We start from the raw sequence: 15,680 nt of genomic DNA, 5'->3' as shown, positions 1-15,680 counted from the left end.
CAATGAGAATAGTGTTTTTTACAATGCCTTCCATTTTGAATGCAAACTAATTCAACAAACAAAAATTTGGGAAACTTCAATTTGGTTGAAATCAAAGGGTTGAAAACACAAGTCTTGAAGAAGTTTGTGATGAAATTACATAAATTTTTTTGCAAAAGAGATGCTAGTAGTGATGTAGTTGGCACGTGCTCATTACTACAGAAGAGCTTAGCAAGGTTGTCTCTTTCAAAAGCATTTAACTTCTTGTAAGATGGGCATTAACTAGGCATTCAATTATGTTGATCAGTAGTAGAGGCTTGTTTTTCCTCTCTTTATGTAGGCCATTGTTATGTTTGCTATCGTAAGTAACCTAGAGATGATGCTTCTTAAGTGCTTTATTTTGCACCCTCCTATTCAATAAACTATCGTCCTATGCACTTCAAGGCATATCTGAGTGCCTTGGGTCTCTCTCTCTCTCTCTCTCTCTCTCTCTCTCTCTCTCTCTCTCTCCCACACTTTTTTTTGTAAATCTGTGGGATTAATTTACAAGTGGGAAACCTCAAGGCGAGGAAAACCCACAGAAAGGATCATATACAAGAACATGAACACAAAAATGTTCATCTGTGATAGAAGGGTAAAAGCATTCATAGGAAAGCTGATGCATCTTTGATGTGATATCACCAACTTCCTAGGAAAAATGTAAAGATTGCCTAAGGGAAAGCTTGAAAAATTGAAAAGGACTTGCAATTGTTATGTTGACACCATAGGGTCCAATAAGCCCAAAATTTGACCCACATAAAGAAGACCGTAAATCGTTATAAGGAAGGCAAGAGAATGTCCATAAAGGGGAAACAGAGCTGCATGCAAGTTGCTATTTGGCCAAGAAAACCTCTAGTAATGGAGCAATCCCAAAGTAGGTGACTAACAGTCTCTTCCGCAATCGAACAATAGACACAACGATAAGAACATATATGATGTGCATTGAGAAAAGAGCCCATTGGGAGAACCCCAAGCAAGCATCGCCAGAGAAACAATCGCTCCTTCAAAGGCAAGTGGCTCTTCTGGAGGGAAGAAAGTGGCTTCTTCCACCAAGCATCAGACTTGTGCATCGACCATAGTGCATTAAAGTGGTCATCAATCCAGGGCTGCAGTCGAAGAAGAGCATAAACCTGACTAGCAGACATAGCCTCAAAAGGCACGTCTCGGAAAAACCAATCAGACATGTGAGCACCATCAACCAAAGGCGGAATGGGCAAAAAGTCAATCAACATGTGCTGAATCTCTCTCCAGATCTGACAGTAATGCATACCCAATCCAAAATGTTGAGCGGCAAGGGGAAATTGAAAGTATAGCCCGCCTCATCAACCACATCAACAACTACTCAAAGGCCACGATAAGAGAGAAAGTATGCATGGCAAAATGATCGACCAAAGTAAGAGAGAATGCCCGACTAGAATGAAGACTCTCCAATCAAAGCGAATTCCCTTCCCGTTGATGTCAACCATGCCAATATAAATGAATTGTAACATCTTTCCAAGCAGAAATTAAACTGGAAGTAACAGGACATCTAGGAATGTGTCCTTCCATCTTACCAAACACAACCTCCCAGAGATATGGTTGCCAATGACTAAAGGAGGAAGTAACAACATGTTGACACAAGCATGCAAGCATAAGAGCCCAAGTCCAAGTTTGTTGCACAAGAGTAGATAACAACGGAGCTTTTCTAACAAGAACATGCCAGCGCAAGTCCAAGATATTGAGACCTCCAAAGCGCTTGGGAGTGCAAAGTTTCCCAATTGACATCTAACACATGCCTTATTTGTAAGCATGAGTTCCCTTAAATGCAACTATGGCAAACAGAACTGTACATAAGCCATCAAGATGCTTTGAACAATTCACAAGAAAACATGTATTGACCATGTGGATAATTTCCAATAAGGCAATTTAACAATCAAACGTTGCATAACTCAATCGACTTTTTGAGTGTGAGTGACATTCCATCCAATTGGATACCCCAAATGCCTAGCAATCACATTCGGAGGAACAATTTCCCTCGGCCACAGCAGATCATACAGATCATAAGGTTTCAGCGGCAAACGCTTCGGTTTGTGAAAATTGACTCTAAAAACAGTCACAAGCCTATACAACTCCAAAGTGTTCATAATCACTCAAACATCAGCCTTGCAGTTGCGAGGCATGAACAAAGAGCCATCAGCATTTGTCTGCCCAATGAACTTGTGATCCGAGGGTAACTACAAGCCATGAAGACGGCCAACAGAAGTCACATGATCAAGATGCATCAACAAAGGGTGAGTGGCAATAGCATACAATAATGCATTAAGGGGGGGCAGCCCTACCTAACTGAACAACCAAGAGGCGAAGATACCGTTAGTTCAGCTTCAAGAATCCCTAAAGACGAACTATGAGCATGCAAGAAATAAACAATATTAACAAATGGAGGTCCGAACCCAAGACACTGCATCGTAGCAGCAATGTAGTTCCATTGTACAAATGTCAAAAGCGTTTTCACTGTCAACTTGCATAACAACTACATCTTGTTATGTGTATTTTGCATATTCCATGTCAATTAGGACATTATCCATGTTGTCCGTGATTTGGCTACGTGGTATGAAACCATATTGAGCCTGGTGAATTCATGTAAGAACGTGATCTTTAATCTGGCTCACCAACAACTTAGCCAATATCTTGTAAACGATAGGGATCAAAGTAATTGGCCGCCAATGAGAAAATTACTCGCAAAGTGCTTGCGTAGGCAACAATTTAAGCAAACCTTGATCTTTCCATGATACTGGAAATTCTTGTCACGCATTCATCAAATCAAAAGCAAAGGCTCTATAAGAGTCTCCCAAGAGGAGAGGAATAACTGCACAGTTAGCCCATACCAGCCAGGGGATCGCCAACGGCCCAATGCAAGCAACAATTCAAAATCAGTTAAAGGTTCCTCAAGGCATTGTGCATCATAAGAAGAAAGGATTGGTTGTATATGACAGAGCAATAACTATTGTGCTTGACAAATTGTTGTAGATGGTTGACAAGGAGCATCAAACACCTGTCTATAATGCGAGACCATCGCATCCTGTCCAAGTGCCTAAAGGAATCTTTACAAGCTTAATATCCTAGGAAACCCTTGTGTGATGTAGATGCCGAAAAAATTATTTTGAAGCACAACCTTTATCCACAAAAGCTCGTTGACAAGCAGAATTTTGCCATTTGTGAAGCTTCTGCTTGTCATTAAGTTGGATATGTATCCGAGCTTCACACGAACTGTAAAAATTGAGTCATATAACGACCGCGAGTCGGCCAATCATTGACAAAGTTGCTTGGCATCATTAACATTGCCTTGAGTCTGATGCATGTACTGTTTACCATAATCTTGAATAGCACATTGCACCCGCATAACAAACGGAAACCAAGCATCATCAAGATCAAGATGCATGTGAGCAAATAAGGGGAGAATAACCCCAAAAATCATATCTCAAAATGCGTCATGAGTAAGATAAGCATTAATAATATGCAATAGACACTTTTGAGAAAGATGTCAATCACAAAGGGATTGCCCAAAATAAAATTCAATAAAATACAATGATGATCCGATAACTGCAAAGTGTAATCCAGTCTTATATCGCATAAAAATCATCGTATTGCTATGAGTTGAGTACATACCATCTATCCAACCGTGCTCGATATGAGTAACAAGCAACATGCTGAATAGTAAATCCCAAGACATTGGGATATAATAATGCCATAAATCAAGCATCTGTGCACAAGCAAGAAGATGATCCCATGCTTGTCTCTCCATGAGTAACATGTGTGAATTGCATGTGGTGCTACATATCAAGAGTATTGTTACAATCACCACAAAGGAGTGCATTGGAGATCCATGGATAAGAAGAGATGTCTCGCCATAAGGCCGCCCTTTGCCCAGAGGCTGTATAGGCATAGATGCCTCCAGTGCCATAAATCTAACCATTCAACAAACATTAAACAATCATTCAACCACCGCGTGTGTCAAGTCTCACGAGAACTGGTTGAAGCTCATCCGAACCATCATCAAAACTCTTGAGTAACCATGCAACACAATCCAATAAGCCGCAAAATAGGAACACTGATCATCAAACTCATGCTGATTGTGTTCTTACAAAATAACCATATCTGCCCTACATGTATTTACACAATGCTAGGTTAGCCGCCATTTATCAAGGTTACATAACCAATGCACATTGTACGAGATGTACTATAATGCGAGAGATCATATATACAAGTGGCAAAAGAACATAATGAATTAGGTAGATATGCCTATGTGCACGTAAGGAATTAGGTAGACGGGCCCATGTGGGTGGAAGAAGACGTGCCCATGTGTATGTCTTCTTCCACCACATTTGTGTTAGAGTCGATCCATTGATTCAATTTCCATAGTATTTACATGCGAGGTGGAAGCCTCACCAATGAGTACTTCTTTATAAGAATGCATCTCTTTTTTCCATGCGATTATTATTACATGGAATTTGCTTGAACAATGCATTCTTATTAGCATTGATAAGTGGAACATAGTTATGAGAGGAGGGTCGGTGCAAATCTTCACCGTCTTTTTAAGCACCTTCCAAGTGCTAGAATCACTGGACCCAACCTTCTTACCCTTTATAGCATTGCCATTATCGGGAATTGCTACTTGGAGGCTTGACTTTCCCTTTTTCCACATTCAAAGCTACAAGTACAATATTGAGTCGTCATTTTGCTTAGCCTCACTGATAGGTTTGTCAGTAAGGAGAGGAGAGCAGATGACAAAACTGCTGAAGGAGGGGGTTGCAATACAGGTTCAGGACATTCAGATTGCATGTGTCAAAATCTACCACATTAGAAATATAAATCTACAAACTTGCCCATTTGAGTTTGAATGGGTGCTTGTCCACCCACGGATCCCCTGAATCAACCATAGTACCTTCTGGGACACGTTTATCAATATCCCGTAGAATGCAAAACCTTTTGGTGTTCACATTCAATTTCGGGGAATAGATCACCTTCCTAAGCTATGTAGACAACAACGGTAGAAAGTGTCTTCATGTGCAAGGGAAGTTAAACTATTTCCACCCACACCGGACATTTATGGCGGATAAGACTTAGATAATCTTTTGTCAGCGTCCACAGCAGAACACTGGTCATTTGCGTGCTAAAGAAGAGCAGAGATTTCTAGCTTCAATATCTACCAACAAGACTTAATATAAAATCAACGGGTACCAAAATAAACACCACGGATAGTCTAGTGCTTGAGAAGAAAATCAACCCATTGCTCAACATCTTGCAATAGGCATTTTCCTCGAGAAACAAAATGATTGCTTTCATAGCATACTGCACAACTGGGTCCATTGGTTTTTGCACAAGAATACACACTTCAAGAACAAGTGCCAAACCATTCCAAGCTTTTCACGTCTCCTGAAAGTCCTTATACAAATAAGGTTTAATCTCAGAAGTGGCCCCCGAGAAACTTTTTGACGCTTAGACACACACAAAGATTCGGACATATATCGACAAAGCCCTAGCCAAAGAGAAAATGCCTAGCGAAGCAAGCACTGCAAAGGAATGTGGATTTCAACAACATGTACGTCTGCATAGAGATCACAAGAGTATGTACATGTGTACAAACACTGCCCCTTCCACAAGTCTGTACAAATTCACACTGCGTATTCCATTTGACCACAATTCGTACACTGATTCTGAGGCAATGTTGATGATGAACATGCACCAACTGGCCCCAGGGACAAGAGCTGACGCTGAGGGCTAACTGCGCTGAATGTTGCCTGCTCACCATTGTAAGAACAACCTTGCAATAGGTGAGGAAACCCTAAAAAATAGCTGCTAAATCTCATAACTGCCCTGTACAATCTCCGAAAACCAAAAACCAGCTCCGTATACATTGACAAAACCCTAAAAATAGGCATACACACACACACACACACAAGTTGCGCAAAGAGTCGGGCAGGAGGATCGTGCGTCAAGGCTAAGGCAGGAGATCAACGAGGAAAATTCATCAAACACTTTGTTTTATAACAACAAAATTCTTAGAATAAAACCTAGTTGCTTTGCAAGCACTATCGTAGATTGGCCATGACTTTTGACAGTCCAACTTACTGATACCATCTTTATTGTGGGCTTAGATAAAACTTCCAAGAATGCCCTATTTCTTTGCAAAAAACTTATTGGGATGCAAGCGTAGACATGTTGAATGGTTCTGAATTTCTGAAGAGCTAATAGCTAATGGTTATTGCTTATTGGTCACAAGGGTAAATTTAGATGGATATTCAATGAGTTAAATAGTGTTTACACAGGTTATAGGTTATGTTGTACAAGAACTTGAAGTAATTTGTGGAAGATAAAAAAATTGCAAACATTTCATAAGGTTTGACTACAACTGGTGTCTAGATTGTTAAAAATGCTAGAGAAGTTATGCTTAACTTGCTAGGAAAATATCATTGATATCTTCACCATCGATATCACACACAATGTTAAGACATCACCTTAAGCAATCGATTTATGAGCGAATACACCACTCAAGTGAAAAGGGAAAACCTTGCTAGTAAGTTTGCCAAAGTGTCTCATTAAGGGAAATCTACAAAGATCCCTTGGCCTTAGGGGATAGATCTTTAAGCCCTCTTGGAATAGTTTCCTGCGACGTTAAAATTCTCTTCTTTTTGTTGTTCTTCTTCTTCTTCTCTCTCTCTCTCTCTCTCTCTCTCTCTCAATTCCGGTGTTAGAAAAAACACAGGGTGCAATGTATTTTAACTGGTTGTAATGGAAAAATCTCGATTAGATTTTGGGATTTCCTTGAAGAATACCCGAAAATTAACACAAGTTTTAGTGTAAATACTAGAAAAAGCTTCAAATTTTCACCTAAAAACCGAGAGAATTTCAAGTTCTCCCTTATTTTGTTTGATTGCAAAAAATGCCTTCTCCCACTGGTCTCTCTATACAGTGTGTCAGAGGAACCAAGGGGAAGATAACGGGTGTCAGCCAAGCACGAGAGTAGTAGGGAGGCACGATCTAGAAAGATCCTAACATAGCCTAAGCTTTGAAATGAAAAACAAACGGTGATTTTTTTGGGTTACACTAGTTTGGTACCAAAACAGGACATTTAAGTGTCCTTTCCCGAATCTAAAGAAAATGCTATGTATATTCTTAAAAAAATTTGAAAATTTCCTTTTGCATGCTTATAGTATGTTAGTCAAGGCATCTTTGAAAATTATATTCACTCATGTTTACACACAAACTCATATGGAACTACCCTCATGAAAAGTACTTTCGTAGAACAACACTGGACGTTTCTCTAAAAGCCAATTCCTAGTCTTAGATAAAAATGAACAGGAGGCATGCAATAATTCATAATAGCTAAGTATATGTGTGCTTTACTATTTTGAAAGTTTTCTATGAAGAAAAATTCTTTTGTTACTAGAAATAAATATATTAAGCTGTATGATTCCAATATGACACTTTAGCGGATTCGTTAGATGGCTGATGTGTCGATTATCCAACGGCTCAGGCAAAAAAATATGGAGTTTAATCGCAATTAAGTGTATGGTTCAGACGTGCAGCCCCCCTCCCCTGGACTTTGACGGCAAGGAAAAACATGTAGTTCATTTAATATTCACATGGTTTTATGATCTTATGTACTAACTCTACCAGCTCAATACTTAAAATGGTTTCATTTGATGTTTATTGTGTCAAATAAAATTTCTAAAATGAGCTAAAATTACAAGTTACGCGTGAGTTTGAAAGCTTGAAAAATATCTATTTCATTGTTCATGGCCTAAAGATATAATGCAGACCTTAAGTTTTGTACCATAACCTCATCATGTTGGTGAAAGAGGCCTTGAAATGCTAGATTTTGCCTCTCTCTTTGCATTTTCAAGATTTGGGTTTCTCGTTTATAGCATATATATGGTGTAAGAAATATTGTTTCAAGCTCAAAATATTGCTACATAACTTGTTTTTGAATACAAAAATCTTCAAAACTAGGCAAAAAACTTTTTTTAATAAAAATTTATGATCATTTCATGAGATTTTTGTTAAAACTACACTAAAATTTTATGAATTTTTCATCATAGAACTTTTCCTAGTAATCTTAATATTGTATTGATTTTTGGATGAATAAAATTTGACACTCTTTTTCACCTCATAACCAACCTAGAGTACGAGCTTGACTTCTAAATTGTGTTTCTAGCTTTGCCAAATAATTATGATAATTTGGTGGAAAAAACAAGACACTTGAGAGTCCCATTACATAACTAGTGTTAAGGTGGCTTTGGTGCGGGGAGAGAAGAAAGAGAGGTAGGGAGGTGTGATGTGTGAAGCCGAAGCTAGAGAGAGAGAGGAGATTTCTTCTGCAACATTGAGCAGGCTGTCCAGGGCGACTGGGTCGTGAGGTTGTTCTTGCTCAGAGGCGACGTTGTACGCAATGGCGGCCGTCGCTCTCAAGTGGAGGGTAGGGAGCCATGTGCAGGGAGGTTTCTAGAAGTCTCTCTCTCTCTCTCTCTCTCTCTCTCTCTCTGTCTGTGCCACAGGCCCACAACCAGCGATTCTCTTTTATTCTTCCGATGTGTTGTCCATCAGTCCGAGAGGACACCATGTCATCGTCTATCTCAGACGCAATCCGATGAAAGGCAATTGATCCTGTTTACGACTATCGCGATCAATGCCTTGCTTTGTCAACTCTCCCAACGCTGCCCATGGGCAGTCCCTCTGCATTTCCTACTAATTGTGAAGCTGCTTCTCTCTTTATCGCCTGCTGGTTGTTGCCAAGCTGCCTGTCTATTCATCGTGCGCTGTTCATGGCCTCAAATGGTGCCTTTAGGAAACCCTAGCTGGAGATTGGAATCTGCTAGGATTCCACCTTATAAGAAGGGGCGGAGCAGGTAACAAACCTATCAACACTTCTTTAAACTCGTATCTACATCTAATAATGTACTCTTTCTCTAACTCCTCCTCAACTTTTGAAAGCATCATCAAACTCACTAAAACGTTTACTAGTAATGGCTTCGACATTTTTTCACTATCACCAATAGCATGAAATTGAAATATTTTGCTGTAACCCATTGGGCCGTTTTCTTAACTAGTGCAAGGATCTTTTTCTTCCAAAAAAAAAAAACAGCAAGAAAACTTTTCTTGAGTTACTTATGTAAGCTCTCTTTAAAGCAAGTCAATGAATTCTCTCTCTCTCTCTCTCTCTCTCTCTCTCTCTCACAAACACACACACAAAGATTTTCGCTCTTACAAAACCTAGGACTACATCTTACCATGAAGTCAAGGCATCCTTTGAGCTTTTACTGGTCTCTCATCGCTTGCTCTGGCTCACAGTATACAGAGACAATACTAGTTGACTGTCTTAAAAGTGTGGGGATGGTTTGCATTAGAAAGGAAAGAATACAACACATGTTCTCTGAATACCTACATGAACATTCATCTTTCGAGTTGAACTCCCCCCCTAAAGATCTCTCTCCCTTATTAACCTAGCTCTCTTTGTGTCCAAACTTGCCCGATTTACAAGGAATTGCCATTTTTCAGCCTTGGCTCTCTGACTCATTCCAAATTCTTGTTCGAAATCCCGATCTTGTATTTTAATTATGAGTATCCTTGACAAGGATTGACAAACCATACCCATTTCCATTCTTGTTCCATGTACAGACTTTTCGTTGGTCGATCTTATGAAACAAGTGCCAAAGGTTTTTCTCCTTATCTACTCCTCTTGCCACATTGTCTGATAGTGGGGTTGTCATGCATTCCGTCTGTCCCAAACCGTGCTCATGGCACCTCTCAAATCGCGTATAAAGCGTGAAATACTTGTACAAATACACATGTTGTGAACTTGCACTAATTAACTCATTGCATGTGCACTCCTTTCTTGATCAATCGGGCATATGAAAACTAGAGGCCAATGCTATGCCAACTTTAGAATTCCTCTCACCCACCGTATTAGCCTCCCGTGTAAAAAATTGGCGTCTCTACCGCTCTCGTGATTATCACCTTCACACCATAAATTTGTTGTCATTATTGATCTACGGCAGTGTTATATTATGTCTCACCCCCTCTTTTGTAACCTTATTAGGCTCTTTGTCTTGCATGCAACCTCATGCCATTATTGCTTACTTTGCACACTCTTGCAAGATACACATACGCGCATGCGCGCGCGCACACCCCCCCCCCCCTGGAATTGCACACAACAATAGATGATAGCAGGACTCACACAAAACCTCATGCCAATCTTGCTTACTCTACACGCTCTCGCAAGATACACACACACACACACACTCAGAGTCGCACACAAAGTCTATGCTTCTGATGTGATATTCAATATTTACTATCACTCTTCTCATTTGGAGGAAAAGTAGTGGACTATATAGACCTTGGTTGATCGCAAGATGGCATCATTTGCCGGCTCATCGATGATGTCACTCACAAGCTCAGATTGGAAAGATGTTATAAGGTTGCTCTTCTTGCACACACATGCAATTACAGAAGCTTTGGATTCATCCGACCCTCAGCGCAAACCTATTGAAGCTTGTGTAATGGAAAACAATGCAATACAAGTAGGTTCATCTGCACCTGCTCAATACTTTTTGGGTTTTCATCTGTATTGTATGTGATGTACTCTTTTGGCCTTAAATATTGGTAAAATTAACAAATCCGCTAAGTTGAAAGCAATTTAAAAAAGCATACTCAAAATATGCAGGCAAACTTTTGAGAGATTATTTGCTCTTATATGTTAAAGATGGAAATAAATGTCTAGCTACTCACACACAAATTGGTTGTTTATTTCAAGTATGATAGGCGATCAGTTTGTTGAGCCTCTTCTTCTTCTTACTAGGTTACCGGAAACCTCATATGAGGGTATCATAGATGATAACTGTGACTAAATTGTTCAAAAATATTGAGTAGATAAAATAGAAAAAGTCGTAGAAATTTTCAAATAAATTTAAATAAATAAAATGTTCTTTTTTTTTTTAATGCCTTCAACCTCTTGTGAGGGTCTCTTGAGAGATGGCCGTCTATGGGAATTTTGAAAAAGTGGTCAGATTTCAAGCAGAATGTTGGCCAAACTTTTGTGATTTTCCATGCGCACGCATACACACACATGGTTGAATTTGCACTCTAAGATACTATTAAGGCGTGACATCACTCACATGCTCTCGGCTACTAGCAGTGCACTCCAAGGGGTGGCTGGCGATAATCATGGTACATAGCAAGCAAGTCTAGAGAAAAACCTTATCTTGATCTAAGTGATTTTATGGCGGTTTGTATATTAGGAAGTCCTTGTGGAAAGGGTTTTCACATGGTACTTGCTAGCCTTTTTAGTTGTTGATGTTCTTCATGAGAATCAGTATGTTGGTCTTTCAGCTTGCTGTCTTTTTTGATTGTGTTGTATATCGTTGTTGTTATTTTTGAAACATAAGTTTTTTGGCCTTTAGAGGATGTGATCAATCCTTACAGCATTGCTGGTAGTTCTAACCATGGTAGTGATTTTGCGGATGAAAGAAATTGAGAAATATGGCTGATACATGTCGTGAACCTGGTTTTGGTCAAATCTAATAGCATATGAAATGCTAGCTTTTGCAAACATCAAAAGACTAATCCATGGACAATCATCTACATATAGATCCACCTGAACCTTTCTCAAAGTTTTAGGGTACAATAACCTAGTTAATTTGATAATCTGGAGCGAGGTTTTATTGCATGAGCAAAGTTTGAGACACAAAATTTAAGTCTTGTTTTGGTATTGATATATTTAGGCTTACATAATTAAAGCGGACTTGAGCTCGTATTGGAGGCCTATATGTACTGTTGAAATGTTTACAAGGTTGTTCTCAACACAAGGTTAAAAAGTTTAGATATATGTGGATTATTTTCAATGATATTGGAAATAAGTTTGTTTACATTAAGCTGTAAAACCTCCTGTGAAAATCTCGTTAAAGATGGCTATGACTCGTGTTTTTTGAAAATATTAAGCCTCGGACAAACAAGATGCTATCAAAAACTTCTTGCAAATTTTAAAAATTGGGTTTTGGAGCATGAAACACAAATAAGAACATAGTCAATAGGGGATATATCTGATTTATTGATTATGTAAGTGAAGGTTCACTCAAATGTAATTCAATCATTACTTTTACTAGTTCAGACCTAAAGCCAAATCTGTATAAGTGCAGTTTAATGCTTTTTGATTATATATTTTCTTTGGTGAATAAATGCATGATTATTGAAAACAATGTTGATATTCTACTTTGAAATCATTTCTAAAAGAGCCTGAATCCTCATGTGAGGGTCTCGGAGGAGATGGCATTGGACTACAGTTTTGAAAATTGATCCAAACTACAAAGAGATGTTCGATTTTTTCTGGAACTAAAAGATGCAAACATTGTAGTAAATAAATAACTCAATGTCTAAACATAGTACTTGATCTGTGCAAGGTTGTTAGTTTATTTTGTAACTTTTGACATCGATAACAAGGGGAGGGGGTCGTTGACACTTGTCTTCCCAATTAATACTAGTACTGATGGTCTTGCATTTTTTGGATGGTGCAAGGTAATAGGTCCTTTCCTTGGAATTACACATGTAACTGCAAAAACTGAAGTCGTGGATTGGACCGGTTCTACATACAAAGACATTTTTTTGATCTTATAACGTATTGTATATATATAGAAAAATTGTTGTGATGTTAAATAAATTCAATAGACAATTTCAGATGTTCTATTTCTTGCACATGTGTAATGTAACTTTAACTTCATTAAAGAAACATTATTATACATCTATAAAGTCTAGTCTGGTCCATTATGTAGTTCAATAGTTTGTATAATTCAAACTATTGTTAGACAATCAATTCAAACACACACACTCTATTTTCTAGCTAGCCTTTGATCGGGATAGCACCATATAATGGACTAGACTAGATATTGGGTTGGAAATCTTTGAGTTCCTTCTTTTGGTCAAGTAGATAGATGTCTATGATAGATTTATTCTCTTCAAACATGAGCTAACCTCAATCCAAGCGGATGCGTTGGGGCCTGGGAGCTCCTTATTGGTCAGGGCATACATTGACATCATTTTGAATTATACCTTTGGTTGACTGTTACAAGCTCGACACACCCCACGGAAACTAATTGCTTGGAAGATCATCATTTTTTGTAATTATTCATTTATTGAGGAAACCTAATTTTTCACCTTGTAAATATTGGGGCTTACAGAAGCTTCCAGATTGTATCCCAGTTTTGATAATTAGATTGAGTAGATGGTTGATTTTGGAACTTTAGGGTTTGAAAATTGTAAGGTATATATACCACTTTTTGACCTTAATGAAAAAACCTTTTGTCATTTTAAAAAACAAGTTTTGAAGTCTGTGAGTGAGCGTACTGTGTACAAGAGAGAGTGTGAGCTTCATCTTGATGCTACGTGTGCACCGGTGGTCAGAATCGAGTGCGGAGAAGTGCAGCGTGTTGCTCCCGACGAGAGCTACGCGCAAATACCTACATTGCGCGCGTACGGTCCGATTTTGCGAAGTCCTTCTACGAGCTTCATCTGGTGATTTGGTGAGCATACGTTGTACGATTTTGCATTGCAGCATATCCACGCGTTCACATTGAGTAGAACTACACATTAGGCACTTTAAATTTTGGAAACGAAGACTTGCAAATTTTGGCCAGACATCCTACGTGATTTTGCACCAGGTGTTTTGGGTTGGGGTTTTGGTTCATAGACCTTAGGGAGAGCGACCTATTGGTGTTAGTAGGGTCTCCTTCAAGTTCTATGGTGTTTCGAGATTGTTTGATGGGTGTTCGGCTCTAAACAGCGTTGTAGGAAGTTTCCTCTTATGCACTCTTGAAGGCTGTGACTTAGACAATTGGTAGAGACCTCTGTAGGAATTATTTAGGAGTCGGTTGAGTGTAGGTTGACACCTTATGCTTGCTTCCACGCGCCTGCGGGTCGAGCTTTGTCCTTAGCTGACATTATATGTTAGGTGAGTTCTCGCTGTGCTGACGTTCCGTCGCAATGTATCCGTCCAACATTGGCGCCGCTGCCGAGGACGAAAACCTTAGGTAGGTGACTGAGACTAATTCTTGAGGATAGGGATTTTTGGCTTGCCAAGAGTCTCGTTTTACATTTAGATAGGATCAGAGGGTGGAGGAATCTCTAGGTCTTAGAGGGAGTCTAGGAAGCGTGTGTCTGGCCTAAATTCTTTGACTTAGGTAGATTTAGGTAGACCAAGATAGTTTTAGGTAGTAGTCGAGTTCTTGAGTAGGAGTTGGAGTGGTAGAAGTGGTGAGAGGAGAGCTTGAGAGTCCAGAGAGGCCAGAAAGCAACCAAAACACCATCACCATTTCACATGATAAGTAGGAGTAGAGTAAGTAGGACATCGTGATTCAGGATCTAGAGCACTTCATGCATGTATACTTACTTGATAAATTCATCACAAGTTTGTAAAAGACGCAAAAGTGTGTTTGAAAGTCGAAGTCAAGTCGAAAACTTACTGTGAGTGTTTCTGATAGAGCTGCAGAGCATCAAGAGCATTTCTGTCAGGAAAAAAATTAATTTCAAGCTAGGAGACATCCTACGCGTAGGATGCCTACATGCTAATCTAGTGAGAATTTTGGGATTTTGAGTTGACCAGTGTGTTCAGAAGTTGGGGTTTACTCTAATTTCAAAGGGAAAGTGAAAATTTGACCATATCTTGACAGGATAAAGCCAGATAGACTGAAATTGCCAAACATCTTACCCAAATTGTGCCAAAGCATTATTTTAAGACCAAAACCATAAGATGGCTGCATGAGCATGACTTGCATGATATATTGAGTGATTGAGAGGGGTTTCATCTCATTTGGGTGAGAAAATTGGGTTCAAAGCAGACTTTAGCACTTTTGACTGAAAAAAGACAAGAATAGCTAAAATTGGGGACTTTTGAAATCCAAACCAAAATCTAAGCATACCACTGGGTTGCTGACATCAAGGGGAAGCTGTGGGTTAAGTCTGGGGTCAAACAGGCCAAAAAGACATTCTACGTGTAGGATGTCTTCTGTGTGATTTTGCACTCCAAACCAAATTTTGAGCATACCAAAGTGATCAGCAACTCAAGGGGAGCCTAAGTTTTGAATTTGAAGCCATTATGATGAAAAATACATACTACGCGTAGGATGTCTAAAGCAAGAAATTGAAGCGAGATACTGACTGGGGGCATAGCAAGGTGTTGTATAGCCTAAGGCAAGCCTCCTTGTCAATTTTGGTCCAAATTGGAGTTGATTAGACTGATCAAGATCAGCACCAGGCTGTAGGAACAGATTTCTGACTCATTGACCATCTTATAGGTGTCCAAATCAAAAAGTAAAAACAGCCGTAGAATCAGTACATCAAGGGGAATCCATAGTGTAAAAATCCAAGCAAAACAAAGCAGGAGACATCCTACGTGTAGGATGTCTACTGGGGTCTACTGAAGAGAAAATTTGACTGGGCTTAAACAGTGAGATTCCATTTGGCTCAAGGGTTCCAGAACTTCTTTCAGAATTGGACCTTGTTTGTCCATTGGATGGAGCAAAAACTGAATTTAGACTTTTTCGCATAAATTGACCAACATCCGAGGGAAGTACAATTCCAGATTGACAGAACTAATCTAGAACATCAGCAGTATATAAAATACAGTAGTGGTTGAGATT

General features: G+C 39.2%; 1 protein-coding gene across 5 annotated transcripts in view; it reads left to right on the top strand.

Annotated features, from left to right (window-relative positions):
• Positions 1-12,719, top strand: part of LOC147426116 (CBL-interacting protein kinase 23-like) — a 30,928-nt gene extending 18,209 nt beyond the window's left edge. The window contains exon 14 of one of the 5 annotated variants that reach the window (XR_015186306.1): positions 12,565-12,582. Coding sequence is in view for 4 of the 5 variants with exons in the window: in XM_086499251.1 (XP_086355377.1) it covers positions 12,565-12,663 (99 nt within the window). In the remaining variant the exon portion in view is untranslated. Of the gene's footprint in view, positions 1-12,564 lie in introns of all 5 variants that reach the window. The other 4 variants (XM_086499251.1, XM_086499248.1, XM_086499245.1 and 1 more) reach the window with 4 other exon arrangements.
• The last annotated feature ends 2,961 nt before the right edge of the window (positions 12,720-15,680 follow it).

Source organism: Adiantum capillus-veneris, chromosome 24 (assembly GCF_014529385.1).
Source record: "Adiantum capillus-veneris isolate H3 chromosome 24, ASM1452938v2, whole genome shotgun sequence".
NCBI classification, from domain to species: Eukaryota; Viridiplantae; Streptophyta; class Polypodiopsida; order Polypodiales; family Pteridaceae; genus Adiantum; species Adiantum capillus-veneris.
This window is presented reverse-complemented; position numbering and strand designations above follow the sequence as displayed.